The 20,584-nt window shown below is 32.1% G+C and overlaps 2 protein-coding genes across 2 annotated transcripts in view; both read left to right on the top strand.

Moving 5' to 3' along the window:
• LOC119829570 (protein eiger) overlaps positions 1 to 15,873 on the top strand; it is a 31,166-nt gene extending 15,293 nt beyond the window's left edge. The window contains exons 2-8 of the mRNA XM_038352141.1: positions 6,735 to 6,929; positions 8,015 to 8,144; positions 8,596 to 8,773; positions 12,381 to 12,471; positions 13,604 to 13,691; positions 14,525 to 14,676; positions 14,820 to 15,873. Of these exons, the coding sequence (XP_038208069.1) occupies positions 6,735 to 6,929; positions 8,015 to 8,144; positions 8,596 to 8,773; positions 12,381 to 12,471; positions 13,604 to 13,691; positions 14,525 to 14,676; positions 14,820 to 15,107 (1,122 nt within the window). The 3' untranslated portion in view covers positions 15,108 to 15,873. The remainder of the gene's footprint in view (positions 1 to 6,734; positions 6,930 to 8,014; positions 8,145 to 8,595; positions 8,774 to 12,380; positions 12,472 to 13,603; positions 13,692 to 14,524; positions 14,677 to 14,819) is intronic.
• A 3,514-nt stretch (positions 15,874 to 19,387) lies between these two features.
• The window catches only part of LOC119829767, a 7,613-nt gene continuing 6,416 nt past the window's right edge, over positions 19,388 to 20,584 (top strand). Inside the window, exon 1 of the mRNA XM_038352470.1 lies at positions 19,388 to 19,530. The gene's annotated coding sequence lies outside the window, so the exon portion shown is untranslated. The remainder of the gene's footprint in view (positions 19,531 to 20,584) is intronic.

Genomic DNA, 20,584 nt, shown 5'->3' with positions numbered 1-20,584 from the left:
ATGACACAAGCCTCTATGGAAATATTTGATACTAAATAACTTTGAAAACTCGTATTAAAATGTGCTGCCAAACGAATTAAATAAAATATAATGTGATTATCAATACAATTTACAACTTTCGTAAAATTTTGTAAAATTGAATTCGTAATCACGGGTTTTAGGCTATAAGATTTTTCTAAATCACTCTTTTTGCTAGATTGCATAATGATTGTGCTAATCATAAAACTACTCGTAGATGTAGGTACTATTTCAATACAAAACAATTTATAAATAATATCACGTGTAAGCAAAAATAGAATGGACTTTAAACATTGCGAGTATTACGTCATGATACAATAAAATTAAAGGCGACATGAATGAATACGTAGTCTTTAAGTGCAGTCTGCAATACTATTTTTTCATATCACGAAACTAAAATACATTAACAATGTTAGTTCTAATATCTAAGTAAAGGATTGAGTCAAGTAGATACTATTACACTGAAGTATCTATAAATGTATATATAATACCTAGTCATCATCATGAAACAATATTGTGATGAAGAAGGAACCGATGTTAGTTAATTATAAACATAATTTAATGTCTGCTACACCTTTGATATTCTTAATAATTCTATCCAATGTGATCAATATAATATATATAAAATATTGTATTATGGACATTAAAATCTGTGTTATATAATCACTAAACCTGATAGGTATATTTCTACGATTTTCATTTGCGTATTTCAATAGCAGATATATTTATTAATTTCGAACGAATGGCTTCAGTGTTCAATGTCTATTCTCTTAAATACTTAAATACTATAAAGATACATTATATAATAAAAAAATATACAGAGACAATTTGGCCGTCATTAAATGTAATGACAAACTTAACCTTAGGTCAATAAATGTCACAGCTCAGTAAGACTTAATAAAAAATTCCTACGTGTATTTATTAAGTAAATTCCACTTTTTAGTTCCGTATTTAGAAAGGTACAGACTTAATGCGATTAAATTGTCTTCGCTCTCGGGTAAATTAATTCCATCCCACATTTATAGGATTCCTGGGATTTAACGGAAAGCGTTCCAGTGCGTAGGTGCTCTTCGAAAGGTTATATTGCATTTCCTATTATTTGAAGTGCACTTAGCAAATAACAACGAGCTGAATAGAGTATTTGAAATGACTTAGTATTATAAATGTTGCAGGATCTGTTTCACCCACTCTTCTAAAAACATCTGTTCCCATTTTGAGCACGATTTTATCAGCTTCACTAGTACCATTATAAACAGTAACCTACGCCTTAAGAATCGATTTTCACCCACTTTAATTTCTATTAACTATTAGCATCTTATTCTACCTGAATTGAATGATAGCAAACAAGGTTCAATATGTAATAAGTTTTTTCAAAAATATTGCGGTTTGATAACCTACAGCTTCTCAAACTCACTCAAGCCCGAGTGTCGAGCACGTCAGGCACTTAACTTCGGGTCGTGTATTCATTTGTTTTATTGCCGCCATAACACCGCCCCAAGATAAACTTCACACATACAATATACATTGCATTAACACTGATACTGTTTAGATATTTCGGGGTTCTGATGTGTTTTAGATGCAAATATAGAAACGTGCGAACAACTGTGTTTTAAAGATTAACGTGACTTAGTATGTATTAAATATGACGGATGACTTAATATACCTACTAATATTATAAATACGAAAGTAACTTTGTCTGTGCGTCTGTCTCTTCTTCACACCTAAACAACTGAACCGATTGTGTTTCTACGTAAAAGTATAAATTAAAGTCTATTTACCCTTACACGATTTCATCATTCATGAGTAGATAGAAGTAGAATAAAAGATTTATAAATACGTGTTTCGATAGAAAGTATACCAAAAACGTTTTAATAATACAGATGTAACTTATCCTAAGTTATGAGATATAAATATAAGTCATAAATTGTGTTCTCCTTTTATTTGAGTCCCTAAGTGAATTAAATGTTTACTAGGATTAATGGAGCGTGAAAGATAATACAAACGTTGCTGTGAAAAGAATAACTTAAACTAGACAGCTAAACATAGGTTATTATGAACATTTTTGTTTTAGCTAAATGCATGAAACAAATTAATTTATTTTATCTATAGACCTTAATGTAAAGAGTTCATGCGAAGAGCATTTCAAATATAAAATATATAAAACATGGGCCAATTTATAAAAGCTTTTGAAAGACCTGAATTTATTTATCTAATTGTAATTAAAACGGATATAATAACACAGACGAATAATGAATTGAAATTGAGCACTCCAATTTAAAACGGCATTCGAAAACGTTACCCAATTGCAAAATGGACATCAATTTCGATTCTCCAATTTGAAGAGACGTCAAAACAGCAAGTGCAATTAGCGCTCAATTTTCAGCAATTCCAGCGCTGCAGTCACAATTGAGTTGATTGCACGCCGCCCTAACGCCTCTGGGCTAGTGTGGGTCAAGCGATGTACAAATGACATTTACTTAGGGTTGCACCTTACAGATGAATTTTAAGCCCAATATATTAGACCAATCCAGTAAATTTATCATATGGCAACTAAAATCTAGGATGAAGCAATGAAGCTGTTTAGTAAGACTTTTCGAAAAGTTCGTGATCATGATTATGTTTGAAGCATAGGGTAAAATGTAGGTACTTATTGCTTATTATAATATTGTGTGTTACTAGATATATAACATATTTATAGTATTAGTATATATAATATTATGTTATCCGTGTTTAAATAGTAAATCATATTCATGTTACGCTAACTACAGCATTACCGAGGAAAATCCGCCAATATCGTATGTATTTTGTTAGAGTTTTAGTCGAATGTATCAAATGCAGGTTAAATTATCGTGATTAACTGTAGTACTTTTTTGTTAATTCTTACTTTACTGATTTAATGTACTTCTGGAATTATTTCCCAATATTTCCAACAAGCTTGCTTTGAAACTGGATAGCAAGGATAATAAGTAAGTTTATAGCAACGTTTATTTGCAGTCTGTGTGACTAAACCATTACGTGTTCTATTTTAGAGTGGCCTATTTACTAATAACCTAGCAGCGCATTTCATTTGCATGGAGGAATTCAGGAATAATGTTTGTAAAGAGGACGTGAGTTGGATCACTCTGAATGTTTATTTCAAATTGTCCTAAAAACGAGATATAAACGATAAATGGAATAAACAAACTGCGCATTTCTCCGTTGATTCGCTTTCAACGAAATTGTTACTTATATATCAGTAAATATGTATTTTTTTTAATTATACTTGCTCATATCATGTTCTACTACAAATCATTTTTAGTGTTTTTTGTTGTGAAAAAAGCAACAAGAAAAATTAGGACGTAAAGTAATTTGTTCAATTGTATTAACAAATGAATAAAATATAAATATCTCTTAAGATTGAATGTTTTTTTTTCTAATTGGTACCTACAGTTGGTTCCTTTGCACCTAATAAAGCAGAATGTAATCAATAAAAAATTTATTAAGAGATTTTCACAATATCAAGATATTTTGGAGAGAAATAAATCTACAAAAAGTGATTGCTGCGCTATTAATTTTTCCATCCTGCATTTAAAGCGTAATAAAGCTCTTGATAAACAAATCAAACTAGTTTATTCGATGTGAAGTGCCAACATCTAAATATAAACACGAGTTAAATTTGAACGTTTCAATCAACAATATTAAAACTGTCCGTAAACGGTTTTCACCTCCACATGGCCGAGATACATTGGCTTTTAAGTTTGCATTTAGAATGTTATCAAAATCAATCTCAAAAATAACTCGTCAATGAACATCAAAACAATTCAATCGCTGACGTCAAACTGAATGTGTGTCGAGTGAATGTCAGAAAATGATGTGTACTTCTGTTCCTGTTTTGTATTATTTGTTTGCTATATGAGGATTTATTTATGGACAGGATATTTTGTGCATTGTTTTTGCAAAACTTTCACGTATTTTCGAATATCTCGCTTTGGTTTATGCTGCAGAAAACAGGTGTTTTCTGCGGATTGTGATGAAATTATGTTGGTATTTATTACTGAAGGTAACAGTGATAATAAACATGCAATAAGACATCACGCGTTTCCTTACATGTGAAAGGGTCTAATGAACCGGATGAATAATTAAATTTCAGCACGGTTTCAAATAAAATAATAATTGTATTCTTATCTAATAATTTTATGTTATATGTATTTTCGTACTAAGACAATGCTAGCTTTGGCCGTGGCCTTTGTTCGCGTTCGAATTGTAAACGTAAACCATTCTCGAATCAATGAAAATATGCAAAATATTCATTTAAATCCTAAATATCCCCGTCCCAGCATACTTTAAATGCTTTTAACAAAATGTCAATCAGAATATAATGTTGTACCTATATCTGGAACACTCTGGTTTCTTGACATGAAATACTCGAAGAAATTTAAATAACAAAATGTGATAGCTGTCAGGTCAAAGATTATTTTTATTTTTGTTGCAGCGTCACTCATTTTCGTTCCTGCGAGAAATAAATATGTAATTATTCGGCAAATGAAAGCGAAACATGTTGGTTTAGGAAGTAATTTGAATTGTTCATTTTCCACGCAATTAAATTTTAACACTTTAACTATCACCTTTTTAGCATCATAATAAAAGTTATTAAAACCACAGATAATATAATACTATACAATAAAACGAAACGTAAAAATATATTAATATAACCTTTTTAAATAGTTGAACGCGTAATAAACACCAAGTCTAATTGACTGATTGTTACCAATGAATATTGCCCATATATTTGTCGTTTGTCACAATATGTCTGCTTACAATCTTTGACATTTTTAAATCTAATAACCTACGTCACAGGAACATAAAAGAAAAGGTACTATTCGCCTGAGAGTAATCGCTACCTCGTAATATGCCTCAACTTGCATGCATGCAAACACGGCTTCCAATGATTAGAAACAGAATGTATGTGCCACATGAGCATTGGCGCCTCTGTCGTAATAAGAATTTGTATAACATAAATAATATATCATTCTTTAACACCGTCTTGCGAGACTGTGGTAATCCGATACATTCAACGTGACCTATTTTGAAAATACTCACTTAAATTTCCAATAAATCGTTTCAAAATTTAGTATTAGCATGTTATGCTGTAAATAAAGAGAAAGTGAATTTGATACAAACAAACACCAGATTGTAGGTCAAACTAGTTCTTAAAATTGGGGTTGCCTTACTTCATAAATAATACAGAATAAATTGAGAGCAGAGATAAAATATACCGAACTGACCCTTCGCCTTGATTTAAGATGTAAAAGGAATAACGTTATTAGATTACATTTTACATGCCATCCCAAAACAACTCATGTACTTACATATTAAATTACTTCATACGAACCTCTCGTATGAAGTACCATCATACCATATTTATGTTCTTTTCATTCATGAATGCTGGGCGAATGATGGGCGAATCCTCTAGAATATTTGTGGGGGATCGCAATGTGCTGTAAATTTTTTTAATCTCAATTATGAGTAGGTAGGTATAAAAGATTTTTGGTAATAATATTTATCTACTAACAATGTTCCTCATAATGAAAACATTTATAAATAAAACCAAATACACATCATAAATTTAAAAACTTGCAAACATGCAGTCCCAGCTATGAGGCGGTGTCCTTTTTTAACGTTCGATCTATTTTTTTTCTATCGTGTCATCATTTCAAGCTTTGAGGACGAAATAAGTATTGAAAGATATACACTATCTTTCAATATTTATTTCGTCCTCACTATCTATTATAAACATATGAGTTAAATTTTGTAATTTTGAGGTTTGTTAATAAATGCTCAACTGTTATTAACCTAATTTTTAGTACAGAGCAATGCCTGATCTAGTAGATATTATACATGAATCTCTTTTCCGATCGTTTCTTTGTGTATTAAAGTTATTATTGCGCGTAAAACCCGTTGTTATATGCTTTCAGTCTCTCGGTTTGAGTATATTGTCTGCACATTAGCGTTTGACAAGTTCATTATGCTATGTGTATTATATTGGAAAAGGCTAAGTAATTCAATACACAGGTCAGGTATTGTTAAAGGGAGGATTGTTTCGCTCAGATTTATACAATGAGATATTTTCGTAATCAATGTCCTACATATTACTACGGCACGAGTTTATTTTGATTTTGCGTCTTTATTCCTTAGTTTTACGCAAACACGTTTTAAAGTCTTTTATGTAACAAGTCTGGCTAACAATCTGCGGCTCCTGACTGAACACAGACAAGATTGATTACACATAGCGTTGTGAAATCGTAGGACTAACGATCCTATAATATTACACCACGAAATATCTGCCGACCTTGATATGCCAAGGGGTGAAAGCGTATTTATCTTCTGAAAAGAATATTATAAGATCACACACATATAAAAAATTGCGACACAGTTGAGATAAATTTGACAGTGAGGTGGGATTCGAATCTACGTTTTTCGCTTTATTGGAATAGACAATAAAAGACAAAATAGAACAGTATTATGGTTAGGAGTTAGTGTACTTAATATTTTTAAGTATAAAAAAGTTTTTTTTTACTTTTTTCTTTTGTAATAGTAATAGAAAAGAAAAGCTGAGATAATTATAGCAAATAATTTTAACAAGAGTTTCACATATGTACTACCACCATTTAAAAGATTTTAAACTTCGTATTTAAATAATTATAACATAATTAACTAATCGAGAATTTTTGTCACAGTTGTACGCTGACGAAGATCAAGACGTAAATCTGGTAGAAGATGACAAAGAAACGAAACAAGACAAACAAAGCTACGACTCCTTGGAAAAGCTGCACGGTCTGACGGTTTTGGAGGGTGATGATGAAGACATGTTCGAGGGAGACGATGATGCGGAGAGCGGAGATTGGTATCCTGACTATGATAGGAGAGAAAAGGTAGTTGTATGACGTTTATCTAAATATACAGAAGATTCAAAGAATTCCTAGTAAAGTTTCCGTCGAATACCGATGAAAAGATAGGCAATATTGTTGTTTACGTTAAATAAATCAAAGGAATAACTTTATTCTGCGAGTTCAAAGTTCCGAGTAATCGGTTCGGTATTTAATATTTATATACAAATAATCTTTTGTATTTATACTGAGAAAAGTTTCAATACCGCGAATTGGTTGAAAACAGAAAATTACATTTACTTCGGATTAGGCTTATGATTCATAAACGTAACAATTCCCAAATCACAAAGGAAATTTAACAAGAAATTTAGTGATGTATAAAAACAAAAAATCACATTTCACTCGTCGAAATTTATAGCGTTCACCCTGCTAACCTACATCATCGCTCGTAATGCTCAGGATGCGCTCATTTTATTGGGTACTTGCTCTCATCAGGGGCTTAGCCGACATTATTAATATAAAGTTTAAAATGCTTGAGATCTAGTTAATTACAGTCGACAGGCGCTCAGCGGCCTTTATTATAATCTGCGTGTGCCGGCGAGTGCTGACATACGTGTATAATTTATGTAGCTAAAACATTTTCGTTGTCATTAGGCCATTTAGGACGTAAAATGGGAGATTTTAATATAATGTGAGCATTGTGGGCATTAATAAATTTGTACAATTTATGTTAAACATAAAAACGAATATTGAAAATGTCAAACTCCAACTCATTAACTAATTCATTTAACTAGACTTCCTGCAGAAACGTTTCTGAATCTTCAAATTGGATTATTTACTATTTACCACCGGTTCAGAAAGCGGTTTCTACAGTGAAGGAATTGTGTAATTGCTTTATTGATTGTCTTTTAAAATCACATCAACTTTACATTCATTTTTCATAATAGTGATGCCGAAGAAGCGATGTCAAATTATATCAATATGTGTTGCAATCTATCAATTATGGAGATATTCAGCAATATGTGAAGTATTTTATTTTTTAGAAATATCATGTATGGAAGCCACCCAGTGACTGCTCCGTTTATTCTTGAATTTCTTGGTTAAAGAACACTTGAATATATTTCAAACAGATTGGAACGACCAACATGGTGCGGCTGACTCCCGACGACTTCATGGAAGGTGTAGTCGGTGTGGACGTCGGCGGCAACCTCAACGAGATCAAACGGCTGCTCAATGAGAACCCAGAAATACAGGATATTGGTGAGCATTTGGTTTAGGTTTCTTCTTATTATGTAATTTGAATCAACTTAATTTGTGCAAAAAAAAACAATATTGTTCGGAAGCTTTAAATAACGGATTTTGAATATAAAACGTACCGTACGTAAGGACAAAAAGGGAAAATTTAATAAACCTTTTTGTCCGCCAGTACCTTAACCTCCTTATATATGATTTTCATCATAGATTCGAAAGTATCAACATTTCCAGTAATTCTTAAAGCATTATATATTTGCACAATATCATTAACTTTTAACATTGTAATAACGAATTTACATACGAAAATTACGAATATGAACTGTAGAATATAAAACAAACAAAATTGTAGTAGTTTGTTGGACTAAATAAATGATAAGGACTATATAATGTATAATTAATCAATGACTTAATCGAATGATTAATTGTACAATTAACATTTCTATTGTACTATCATTAGCTCTGCCAACTTTACCAACGTTCACTCGTCACAAACCAGTCGAAGGGACGAGCAAGGCGCCCGACACAGAAGCTGAGAAGCAAAATGGACGCGTCAAGCGACGAGTCATGCCTGACTCCGCAGCTGATGCCATAACGCCGGTCAATGCGCCTAAGGCATTTGCTAAATTAGAAGAAAGGTCAGTTCTTTGGAAATTAACTTTTCACTACATGTGACGGTGATAAACCTCTATTTCATGTTTAAATTTAGGATTTTAGTTTGCACAATATAGAGTTCACAAAGAATTGAAATCCTAGTAATAAATATTGCCAACAAATCATATCATCCGTAAATTATATTTCAAGTGATAGAATTTATATTATTACAAATTCATCCTCAATTAAGCACATTGTTGTCAGAATTTTCCAGCTATTAAACTACTTGTAATGAGAGCTTAAGCCGTGGACGATCTCCATCTATTTATAAATATTCGTTATATGATGCTTATATAAAGTGAAGGAATGTACCTAAACAAACACGCTAAGCCTGTTGCCGGCGAGGATATTTGAAACCCATCGCGGTCAAGTTACATGGAAACATAACCGCTTTGCACAGGTTTCATCTCCTGTTCGTATGTACCACAATACCACATACCTATGTTTTTCTTAATACATTTAAGATTATTTTCACGTAAATTCAAATTTTTATCGACTTTTGGAAGTGCTTGAAAAATCAGTGAAATAGTGTTGGCTTAATTAAAAAAAAAAAAAGTAATGACATTAATCATACTCAAAATTTTACACATTAATTTATCCACACCCATGCCCATGCATAGACGTAGCCAGGCGTATACATTGGTATATATAATGTTTATTTCGCATAATAAATAAATGTACTCTTTCTCACAATAGTAATTTTCCGTAAACATATAATAAAAATAATTAAATAAATCCATTACAGTAATAACTAAACATATTGGTTAAATAGTGAATGTGATTCTAGGAAATTCGAAGCAAAGTAATGTCAATAGAATAAGAATATCTTAAAATGAGGAGAGCGAAAAAAAAACCTAATATAAATTCACCCTGTAACGCGCAATAATGAATGGAAAGATCGGCACCATCTTTTTATTTATACCAATTTTGTGAATGCTTAGCAGCAACAGGTAGAAATATTTTTAAATACAATTAGAATAATATGGTATTCTCCGTTCAATGTTTGGATAAACACAATTTTACAGTTATTGTATCGTTCGTAAACATTAAGCAATGATAGGACAAGGATTTATTGTCAAAATGTAATCAGTGTAGTGTTTGTCAAATACCTACATAAAAAAACCTATTGAATTTTAACTTTCATTATGTAATCAGTCCTAAATTTATTATTTGTAATTAAATGGGTAAAAATGATGAATGATTAAGAATTAGTTAAGACATATTCTTAATAGATAGATATATTACATCAAGAATGTTTTATATCGGTCACTCATTCGTACGAATAGCCACGAATGTATTTGTGAATGTATTTTTCATATATAATGCTAACATTTGTACATTGTACTAATTTTTGTATACAAATGCGGTATCAGTAAGGTGGGAATCGAAATACTGACGTACATGTACTATGCAGTAAATAGTTTTGATACTTTAAGTTTCCCATATCATGATATCGCTTTCAGTGGCGTAGCTATGGGGACAAGGGCCCTGGTGCATAGGGAAAGAAACGGGCCCTCTTCCGCTCTTTCCGTCTTCCTCCCCTCTTTCAAAGCTGAGGTTAGAGGGCCCCCTGAGCTCCGGGGCCCTGGTGCACTGCACCACCTGGCCCTATGATAGCTACGCCACTGATCGCTTTCCAAAGTAATTTGAACTTAGGTTGTTAAAATATACGCATAGAATTTAAAATTACTGTAATTATTTTAAAGTCTTTTTTATACACAAATAAAGCTATAATTTCTCAATTACCAAATTCGCGCTAATGTTTCCTCAATTGAAATGAAATCAAATCAAATTTCTTCTAACATTTCCTATCATTCGAACACAAAAGCAATCGCAAACAAACGATGCGCAGCATGCATTTGTAATCGCAGTCATACAGCAATATTAAACTCATATATCAACTTACAATCAGTTAATAAATGACTTGGAATTATCGAAAATTATTCCGTTGAATTTAATATCAGCATTCCCAATACGCCATTCATGGACACGTGGGAGAATGTTCACCCAATATCAGTTTACGAGTTACGACAAGCTGATGCGTTAAATATCTTCGAAGAATCTTACACAGCTGCTTCTGAGCGTGCAAAATGTTTCACGTTTTAATAATTCTGAATACTCGGTATTTGTAGTAAGATAGTTTATTGGTTACTTTGGCTTCAATTCTGGCTTAGGTGACATAAATTTTAGTACACTATTCGTAACATTGTTTCATTGTAATCATATTTTTAAATGTTCCTCAACATAGCTTTCCAGTAAATCAATTTTATTAATACATATATCACTTCAAACTTACAACACTTGGTAAGTATCTATTCACAAAGAGATTACGTATTATTTATATAATACTACCTTTTACGTTATATTTATTTATTGTATGTATAATAATAACTAATTAACTATCTCGGAAAAAAACAAAAGAAGAAGAGTCGTGTAACTATCTTGCTGTAGGTTATTATTTAAAGGTCACGTGTAATAAGCTATCCAACCCTGGGATGATAGTTTCGACATTCCACCGTTATTATCGTTAACAATACATAGAAATTCACGAGAAAATGTTCTAGTGTATCTATATATAATATATCTATCTATATATATAATATATTCTCCTTATTTATAGTTCTATCTTTATTGAAGAAAATGATGTCGCTTGAGATCTCTCCTTAATTTGACGGAAGTATTATATAATAAATACATATATTAAAACAGTAAACAGATTATTTCTGTATATGCGATGCAATATGAATGTTCTATAGAACCAAAAAACGGTAACATTAGTACAAATTTTCTGTTGGCCTGTTTATCTATTGATCTTTTTACATCTGTGTCAATCACGTGCAAACCAAAGGCAGACTTCGACGAAATTTTATATGGTGATGGGCCAATATTAGGTACAGTTTATAGGTAGCCTATATTTTATAAAAAAAATAATATAGCTGTTTATATGTATACATATAATCGAAGTATGAGAAACAAATAGCTAATGTGGTATTAAATAGTGTAATTGGATAGGTCTTTAAGAATGAAGATGGTTTTTGCTAAAATAACTAGCTGACGATATATACGTCCTGGGTATATAAAGTAAAAAGAAATGTCACATTGTCTCTTCACAAATCAACGAAATAGAAAAACGTTATCACGGCACGTGGACGTTTATTTGGTATTGAATTTTATTCTAAGTAAATCGCAAAATCTCTTCATTTTTAAGGAATAAGTTATCGTCTCCCAGAACACTAGCATTGTATCTTATTTGGTATGTATAATAAAACACGTTGAGCCTACTGCGTTTGGTTCATTGTTTTCAAAGTTCAAACTGTTTATATGTTTTATTTAGCTTATGCTTATGAAAGCGTCGAATGATAACTTTTATTAATAATTAATCTTCTTTATAAATTTGGAAACATGTCTTACAATAACAAAAACATATCTTATCAAGTTATCATACTTTGATGGAAAATTTTATAAATGATATTCGTGGAAAGACGCGAAAGGAATAATATCCAGTAATTTTCCGACATTCACTTGGTTTTATGTCGGGTTTTTTTATAGACTCGCGCAATTTTATCTTAAACAAAATTTTATTTTTTTCAGGCGTAAAACAAAGAAGTTCAACCCACAGACAGATGCTATAACTCCATCCTTACACACCGTATCTAGAACTATAAGAGACAGCGCTGGAGAGGTAAGAAAAAAAATTTTTTTGTCATAATATTTCTGTTATAAATAGGCTATAAAGCTTTTCGGAATTATTGATTTAACAACGTTGGTACAAATCCAATGATGTATTCGATGACGAAAACAGTCCATAAAAAAGGTGTAAAATTGCAAAATAAATTACTTAATGTAAAAAAAAATGCTGGGTCATTTATATTGTAATGGAGTATGTTAATGATGACGTGGTGAAAATTTGTTTAATCAAGTATCACATCAATAGAAAATAAATGTAAATTCTAATAGAAAATATCCGCTTGTGAAATAAGTGTCGGGCACCATTCAAAAAAGGTTGTCTCATTACTACCTGCCTGTTGAATACATAGACGTAGGTGAACGTAAACCGCAAATAAAATGTGTTATTCGATTTTAAAAAGCCCTTAGATATTTTCCTTTAATGCGCCAAAAGTAACTTTACTCGCAAACACGTCTGCGTCCATCATCGAATACATTAGATTTGTACTTTGAGGACCTACAAATATGGAACTGATATTGAGTTTAATCAAGGCAGTATAGGTTTAAGTATGAACATATTTGGCGATTTAATATGTACATACAAATATTTACGTTTAAATATTTCATATTCACGAAAATATTTATGTATATGTATATGTAGTATACCTACGTCCTACACCGCATAAGTGAAGACTCACATGCTTTATTACGATTTAGAGACTACCCGCTGGGTAACTCAGATTTATAGACAATTTGTAGGACAACTGCTGTGTGAAGACATAAAGTCGTGAAATATGTAGTACAGTCAATGGACTGGACTAACCTCATTATATAAAGATGTAAAAGAGCATGTTGCTAATTAAATTATGAATACATTTGAAATAAATATCATTAGTACGGTTTTAGAACTATTTAATCAACTATTTAATTATTACAAAATATCGTTTGAGTTGAGAATAGAAAGATAACGATTTTTATTTTCTTAATTTTATGTTCATTGAAAAATTGGGAAATAGTATTACTAATTGTACAATGTAGTAAATATAGAAAGTAACGTGATATAACGATAAGAACTACTCGTTTTATGTGACAGCTACTTTGTGAGGAAATAAAAATATTTAGCATGTGAAATCTGAAAATGTTAACAGGAAGACGGTCAAAGGCGACCTTTCATAGCGGCACATTTCCATGGAAACACTTCGCATCTTAGTACGGAGATACATGAACACTTCAAAGGTATGTATATAGGTGTATCATAATGAAAATAATGTTTTGTAAAACTGATGTATAAAATGTATACCATCAGTAGCATTACTTTTAAATGGCATCACATTAAATTTTTATTGGCTCGTGTCTGATTTTTAACTTAACGGTAAAAATTGTGATGTTATAACAGAGATTATATAGTGTATTAAAAAAAATCCAGTTAGCTATGTTTAAAATTAATTGCTCAAGAAAACATCTACAGCGTCGAAGACCAAACAACCCAGCGTCATCTAGTATATTAAAAACATATACACATAAAGACATAGTGAGTATGATTACTACGTATACAACGTAGTATCTAAGGACCTGCAGCCAATGTACCTAATATGAATTCAATATCACGCGCTATAATTTACTGTAACATAATATCGTAGCTACATCATCGAATATTATATGTATGTTATGATGCGAGCTGTGAGCTGACACCTGCTACCAGACCGCGTTTAACATTAATAAGATTAAAATTGAAAAATACGTTGGATCTGAGGTACTACACTAGGTAAAAGTGTTTAAATAATGTTGTGTCTCAACTTGATATTATACGGATCTACAGTAAAGGATGGAAAAGTATAGCCAACTTTATCGCTGAAGTTGTTATATTTTTAGATGGAGGAATAAGAACTTAATAAAATTAATGAGTTTCTTATTCCTCCAAACGAAAAGGGGAGCATCCTTGCCCATCCAACTCGCCTGGCTTGTCAATACGCCCCTTGTTCTCAGGATTTGTACATACTGTTTAGCGTAGACATTTCAATAGCGCGATTCCTGCATATGTATATAACAAGTAAATGCCCAATTCCCAGGTAACGGGCTGGTTCGCGTGGCGCACGGCGCGCCGCACGACGTGTGGTACCCCGCGCCGTGGACAATCGCGTCCCCGCACCCGCGCCCCACGCTCACGCGCAGCGGCCACGTGCACGTTCACCACACTGGTGTTTATTTCGTATATGTACAGGTGAGGACACGTACCCTTTACGTTATGGTGTGATAAAGTGTCGTCTGTTTCATCGTCTCTTTTGGGTATCAATTTAACCAGTTGATGATTTAATTACTAAAGCTTTGCACTACACGTAAATTTTAATTTGAATATTGTTCCAGATCTACTATCTAGACAGCCACGACATCATATCCTGGGTACTCCACCGAACCAACCCGTACACAGAGGGTCGTGACACCCTCCTTCAATGCGCACAGTCCTCCCACTCCTCAGAGCCCACGGACAAACCCAACTCCTGCTTCTCCGCCGCGGCCCTGTTCCTCAGAGCTGGTGACAGGCTCGCAGTGAGGAACACCGGTGGTGATAGGCACTCCTTGATGCAGCCCGAGAAGAGTTTCATAGGTCTTGTTAAACTAGCCGATGCGGATGAACCGATTGAGGAACTGTAGACGCGATTAGCTATACTATTATTTATTTAAATTGTAAAAAGCAAGCCATTGTGTGTAGCGGAACCTTTGTAAAGAACGTACCAACTAACAATTCGAGTAGATTTCAATGTATTGGTGACTAATGAAATAATTTCCACAAAAGGTCAATATGACATAATCTGTACGAATAGTCATTGAATACGAGAAATTAAAAAAAAATAGTTTTGTTTATTTTAACGTGTTTTTATCGTATGCTTACCCGTTGAATGGATTTAAATTTAATTGCAAAATTAAAAAGTGAAATGACACCACGGAGTGAAATATTTCTTGCCCTAATTATTCAAAAGTTCAAACAATCATCACTACTTTTGTACCTTTAATATATACTTTATACTGTAGTGATAAGAATTTCTTTAGCTTACAATCTCGATTTTGTAGTATAGAAATAGAGCCTACGTGATTATTTTAATATTGTATAGTCAAAGAGTGCCATTTTTAATAGAAAAAATGTATAATTAACAAACAAGTGATGTGTGGCTTGCCTATGTCGAAATAATGATTTATTTTGAAATAATCTTAAAGAAACCATTATCGATACGTGGTAAAATTATACGTTTTGAATACTTTTGTTGGTAACGAAAGATCTGTAATGCCATTGATAATGTTAGAACATATTAATGTTAATATTAAATTATAATTTATTATAACTGTACTGTAAATTTAACTTTACCCTTTAAGATCTTAAATGCAATCTGGCATTGTGAGTTATTATTAAAATATTTTTTTAATGGTTTTTTTATTTAACACTAACTTTTCGCCTGCGAAGTTAAAGGAAAGCGCATGGGTAAGAGATGTTTAACCGTGGTAATAATTAGCCAATTTTAATCTCTAGCCTCATAACTATACTAAAATCATATCATACAATCGCTCGGTTGGGACGGGAGAGAAAGAAAATGAAACAAATAAAAAAGTGTTATTATAACCTACAACTTGATAGCGATCACCTTTTAAATACAAAAAAATGGTACAAAAGTTAATATTAAACCGAATGAAGATCGAATCTTCGCTTCAGTTTAAAGCTGTACACTAGGTAAAATCTATAGGTATGACGAGCAAATGATGTAATTTACCTGAATTAAAATGAAACCACCAAACCACCACATTCATGCAAACTTTCACAATTACTAGTAAATTTAATTGGAAAAGTTACAGAGAGATCTCAATACAACTTGAATAGGCTCTGTGTGGTCTAGAATTATATAAAAACATTATGAAATATATTTTTGACAGATGTCACTTAAACGATACGGCCATATCAGATCGCCAAAATTTACCCTAGCTGAAAAACCCTATACAACCGCGATAGATTGTTTAAGCTTTTTTATCACAAAAGTTACTTTGATTTAATTAGTAAATCTAGATCCCAATATAGAGAATTTATCTAAAAAATGATCCTAGATTCAATCTAGAATAGCAATTGGTGTTCCCTGAGGCGCGAATAGATATAACCCGAAAGCAATAGCGTTTTTATCGCCTTCAATCGCCTATGTCATTCAGAATCAATTTCTTTCTGTAATAAAAACAATTTATTTTAATGGAATTTTCATTAACAAAATGACTGAATTATATTATCTTCAAACGATATTTGGACTAACATTACATTTGCTTCATAAATAGAAAACGTTAACAAATTTTTAGTATATCATTCTTTCACTCTGTAAAAGTGTAATATTTTCCATTAAATATTAGAGGAGTATGAAAATAAGTGTCCATATATGTACTTAAGATAATTATACTAGCTTATGCCCGCGACTTCGCACGCGTTAAATTGGGAGGAGTTTAATAGATGTTATTATACATATTAACCATCCTCTTGAATCACTCTATATATTAAAAAAACCCCCATATATGGCATACATAGGGACAGACAAAGAGATTTTGTTTGATTCTATGTAGTGATCATACAGAAAGCTTAATTTCAATATATTGGAATGTTGCTAAAAATTCTTTCACCATTAGATATATAGGTGGTCCCTTAGTGCTACAGGCTCTGTATGCACCGCGAGCGAAGCCGGGGCGGACCACTAGTATAATATAAATTTTTTGTCATAATATTAATCATAAAAACCTGTTCAAAGCAAAAAGAAACAAGGATATCGTGATTATTTTATTATTTAAAACCTAACCACATACCCTAGGTCCACATAATTTCATCATTTCATAGTAGAAAACAAAGTCACTTTCTCAAGTCAAGTCTCTGTGCTTATGTATGCTTAAATCTTTAAAACTACGCAACGGATTTTGATGGGGATTTTCTTATAGAGTTAGATAATAAGGGAAGATTTATATGTAACTAGCGGCCCTCCCCGCTTCGCCCGTAGTACATATATAGCCTATAGCCTTCCTCAATAAATGGTCTGCTTAACACTGAAAGAATTTTTAAAATTGGACCAGTAGTTCCTGAGATTAGTGCGAAACAAACAAACAAACAACCTCTTCAACTTATAATATTAGTATAGATAATAACATCTATAAAACTGCTCCGAATTTAACGCAGGCAAAAGCTAGTATAAAATAAAGCAATTTACTATCGAACAAAATAATTAGACCCAGTACGTCTCGAAATAAGCATTGCAAACAAGACTAAATTTTAAAATATATCCTATGTAGGAGTAATTTCGAACAAGGGTTGAAATATAAAAAAGCTTGTGTATTGTTAAAATGTAAGGAATGAGGTTGACCTTGAGGTTTATCGAATTTTCTTAACGATTGTACCCCTTGAGTACAATCGTCGGGAAAATAAAGTAATAGCAAAATAAAATAAGCGCTTAAAATAAATAAGCAATTAGTGAGGAACAAGTACGCAGGAAATCGGCTTAATTCAGCAACTTTGTTAAGTTAATCATTTGTGAAAAAATAGTATTGTCTTTATTTTTAAGCTAACGAATATTCTGCCTTCTATCTGATATTATATTTAAAGTAATAATAATTCTTATGCTACATTTTGAAGATTTTAAAAACGAAACAGAAATAATGACTAAGGTGAAATATTGATTTTTCTTGAAAGCTGTTGGCTGGAATTAGGAATATATAGCTGCGTCCCACGGTTTCACCCGCGTAAGCCCGTATCCCGTAGGAATATCGAGAAAAAAATTTGCTTATATATTATTCCAGGTGTCCAGCTGTCTACGTACCAAATTTCATTGCAATCGGTTCAGTAGTTTTTGCGTGAAAGAGCAACACACATACTCTAATCTGTGAGAACATTTCGCATTTACAATATAGTAATAATATGTACTTTAATAAAAGAGATTCCTACTACAATAAATAAAAATATCATGGTTGAAAAGGATAATTTTCTTCTCATATCAAACGGACGCCTCCAATTAAACGACACAAGAAAAGCCCTACAAGACTCTTGAACTGTGTTCACAAAACTCGCCCAATTATATTTTGTTCAGATAAACTTTTTCACTCATATCTCCAGGCACAAATTAAAAGAGAAAATATTCGTACTACTTTTATTAAATCCATTATGGTTTCTCAACGTCTTGATAAAGCACTGAATAAGAATTAAGTTTACAAGAACGTTTACACGTTTGAAACTCAAATTGTTATTCATGACGTATATGTATCATCATTAATATCACTGTTAATTTAAATAGCCTACGGTAATTAAGAGAAATCAGGGAAGTTACCAGTTATAAAGTGAAAGATAAGACAATCTAATTATATGAGAATGAAAGTAAAAAATAAATTCAATGATTGAAATGAGATAGATAGATTTATCTCTCTCTCTCTCTCTCTGTCTCGTATTGTAATTCCTAAGAATTCAATGATTGATTATCTTTTTTAAAAAAGATTATTATAACTCGACATACAGAATAATTTATTCCCATATATTAAAAAATAAAGTTTATCTATTACAAGATATCAAATCTAATTAAGAAAGAAAGAAAGAAGAATGTTGTATTAGCATAATATATGTTATGTGGCGCTTTCCCAACAAATTGCATTCAAAAATTGAATGGTGCACTCGATAGCTGTAAGTACATCTGAAACAAAACGAATAGTAAAAAACAATGAAGACTGATGACCGCTGGGAGCAAACAAAGTGCAACTAATAGGTCAATATAGCATGTGCAACAAGGCGGGCCTAACAGAGCTAATGTAAATAAAAGACTACAGTCTGTATATGACCTAAGCTCCTGCCGCACTATCGATCCGTCGTTATATAAACCCCCGCACTCCACAGCCCTCATGCCTTTCAGCTACGCTGTGTTCCGTAGGTGGTTGTGGGCCCACAGAACTCTGTTTTATTGCGCAGCCTTCGCGCAGGTTTTACCAACTTTCAGTATCCCAGTTATCTTCCAGACTTCCATCAGCTCGAACGCTGCTCGCAATTGCCGTCTGGTATTGTTGTGGCAGTGATAAATGATTTAAGGTAAGGCAACATTCAACATTTGTAGAACTTATCTTCAGAATTTTCTGACAAATTAGAGGAATTCAGGAATTTTGAAGAATAATTTTTTTTAATACTATACACAGTTTTGTAGGTATCGAGCAGACTAGTGACCTACATTATTTTGCAGATTGCAGATATATTAATCAAAAACGGCAGCTAAAAGCTTTTTAGGTGACATAATAATCAAAATTACCTGTAAACAAATAAACACAAGTATCAAGGTTGAATATTTCAATTTGAAGAAAATGAATCGAACAATGAAAGCAAAATCACTTAAACAATAAATACTATAAATACAATATAATTTTAATCTAATTAAGCCTATAGCTTTGCTGAAAGCGTTCAAAGTTTTAATTATATTGATCTGACGCTAATATAAAAAGAATGGAAAGCTTTTAAAATTCTGCAGTTTAAAGCCTGTGTTATGAAGAGGATTTTTTTTTTGTTTGTAATTTTGTTATGACTTACCTCAAAAATTAATCAATGGATTTAAAATTATTATACCATATTATGAGAGAACTTAATTTTTTGAGAGCAGGGACGTAGTAAAAGGCTATATTTTTTACTACGTCCGGTCAACGCGAATGAAGCCGGTACGTGCGGCTAGTCTTAGAAAAAGTGAGAGCTTCCATTTACTAAAATATAATGACAATAACACAATAGTTTCCCTAGAGCGCTATCTAAACCAAAATACTTAATTCAAATAATGAGACAAAGAGGTAAACATATCCCCACAACTACTGCAATTATCTATTAGAGATCCCAGAAGTTACATTTATCAGATACCCTTACCCTTCAAGAGACTTTTTTTTAAAGCGGGTTTAAATTTTTTAAATATATTCATTTTTTGTTTTCAAAAGTCAATTCGTTAATCGACTCTCTTTCTAAGGTTATCAAGATAAATCCATATAACTTGAGGGCGGACATTTTTACATTTTTTTACGTTGCTGTGAAATTTCTAAATACTTAGTCTGGCCATAAATACTGTTACACTTAATTATAAAAAAATATTACATTTGAATTTCGAATCTGT

This window comes from Zerene cesonia, chromosome 10 (assembly GCF_012273895.1).
Source record: "Zerene cesonia ecotype Mississippi chromosome 10, Zerene_cesonia_1.1, whole genome shotgun sequence".
Taxonomy (NCBI): domain Eukaryota; kingdom Metazoa; phylum Arthropoda; class Insecta; order Lepidoptera; family Pieridae; genus Zerene; species Zerene cesonia.
Note: the sequence above shows the minus strand (reverse complement) of the source record. Positions and strands in the feature narration are given on the sequence as shown.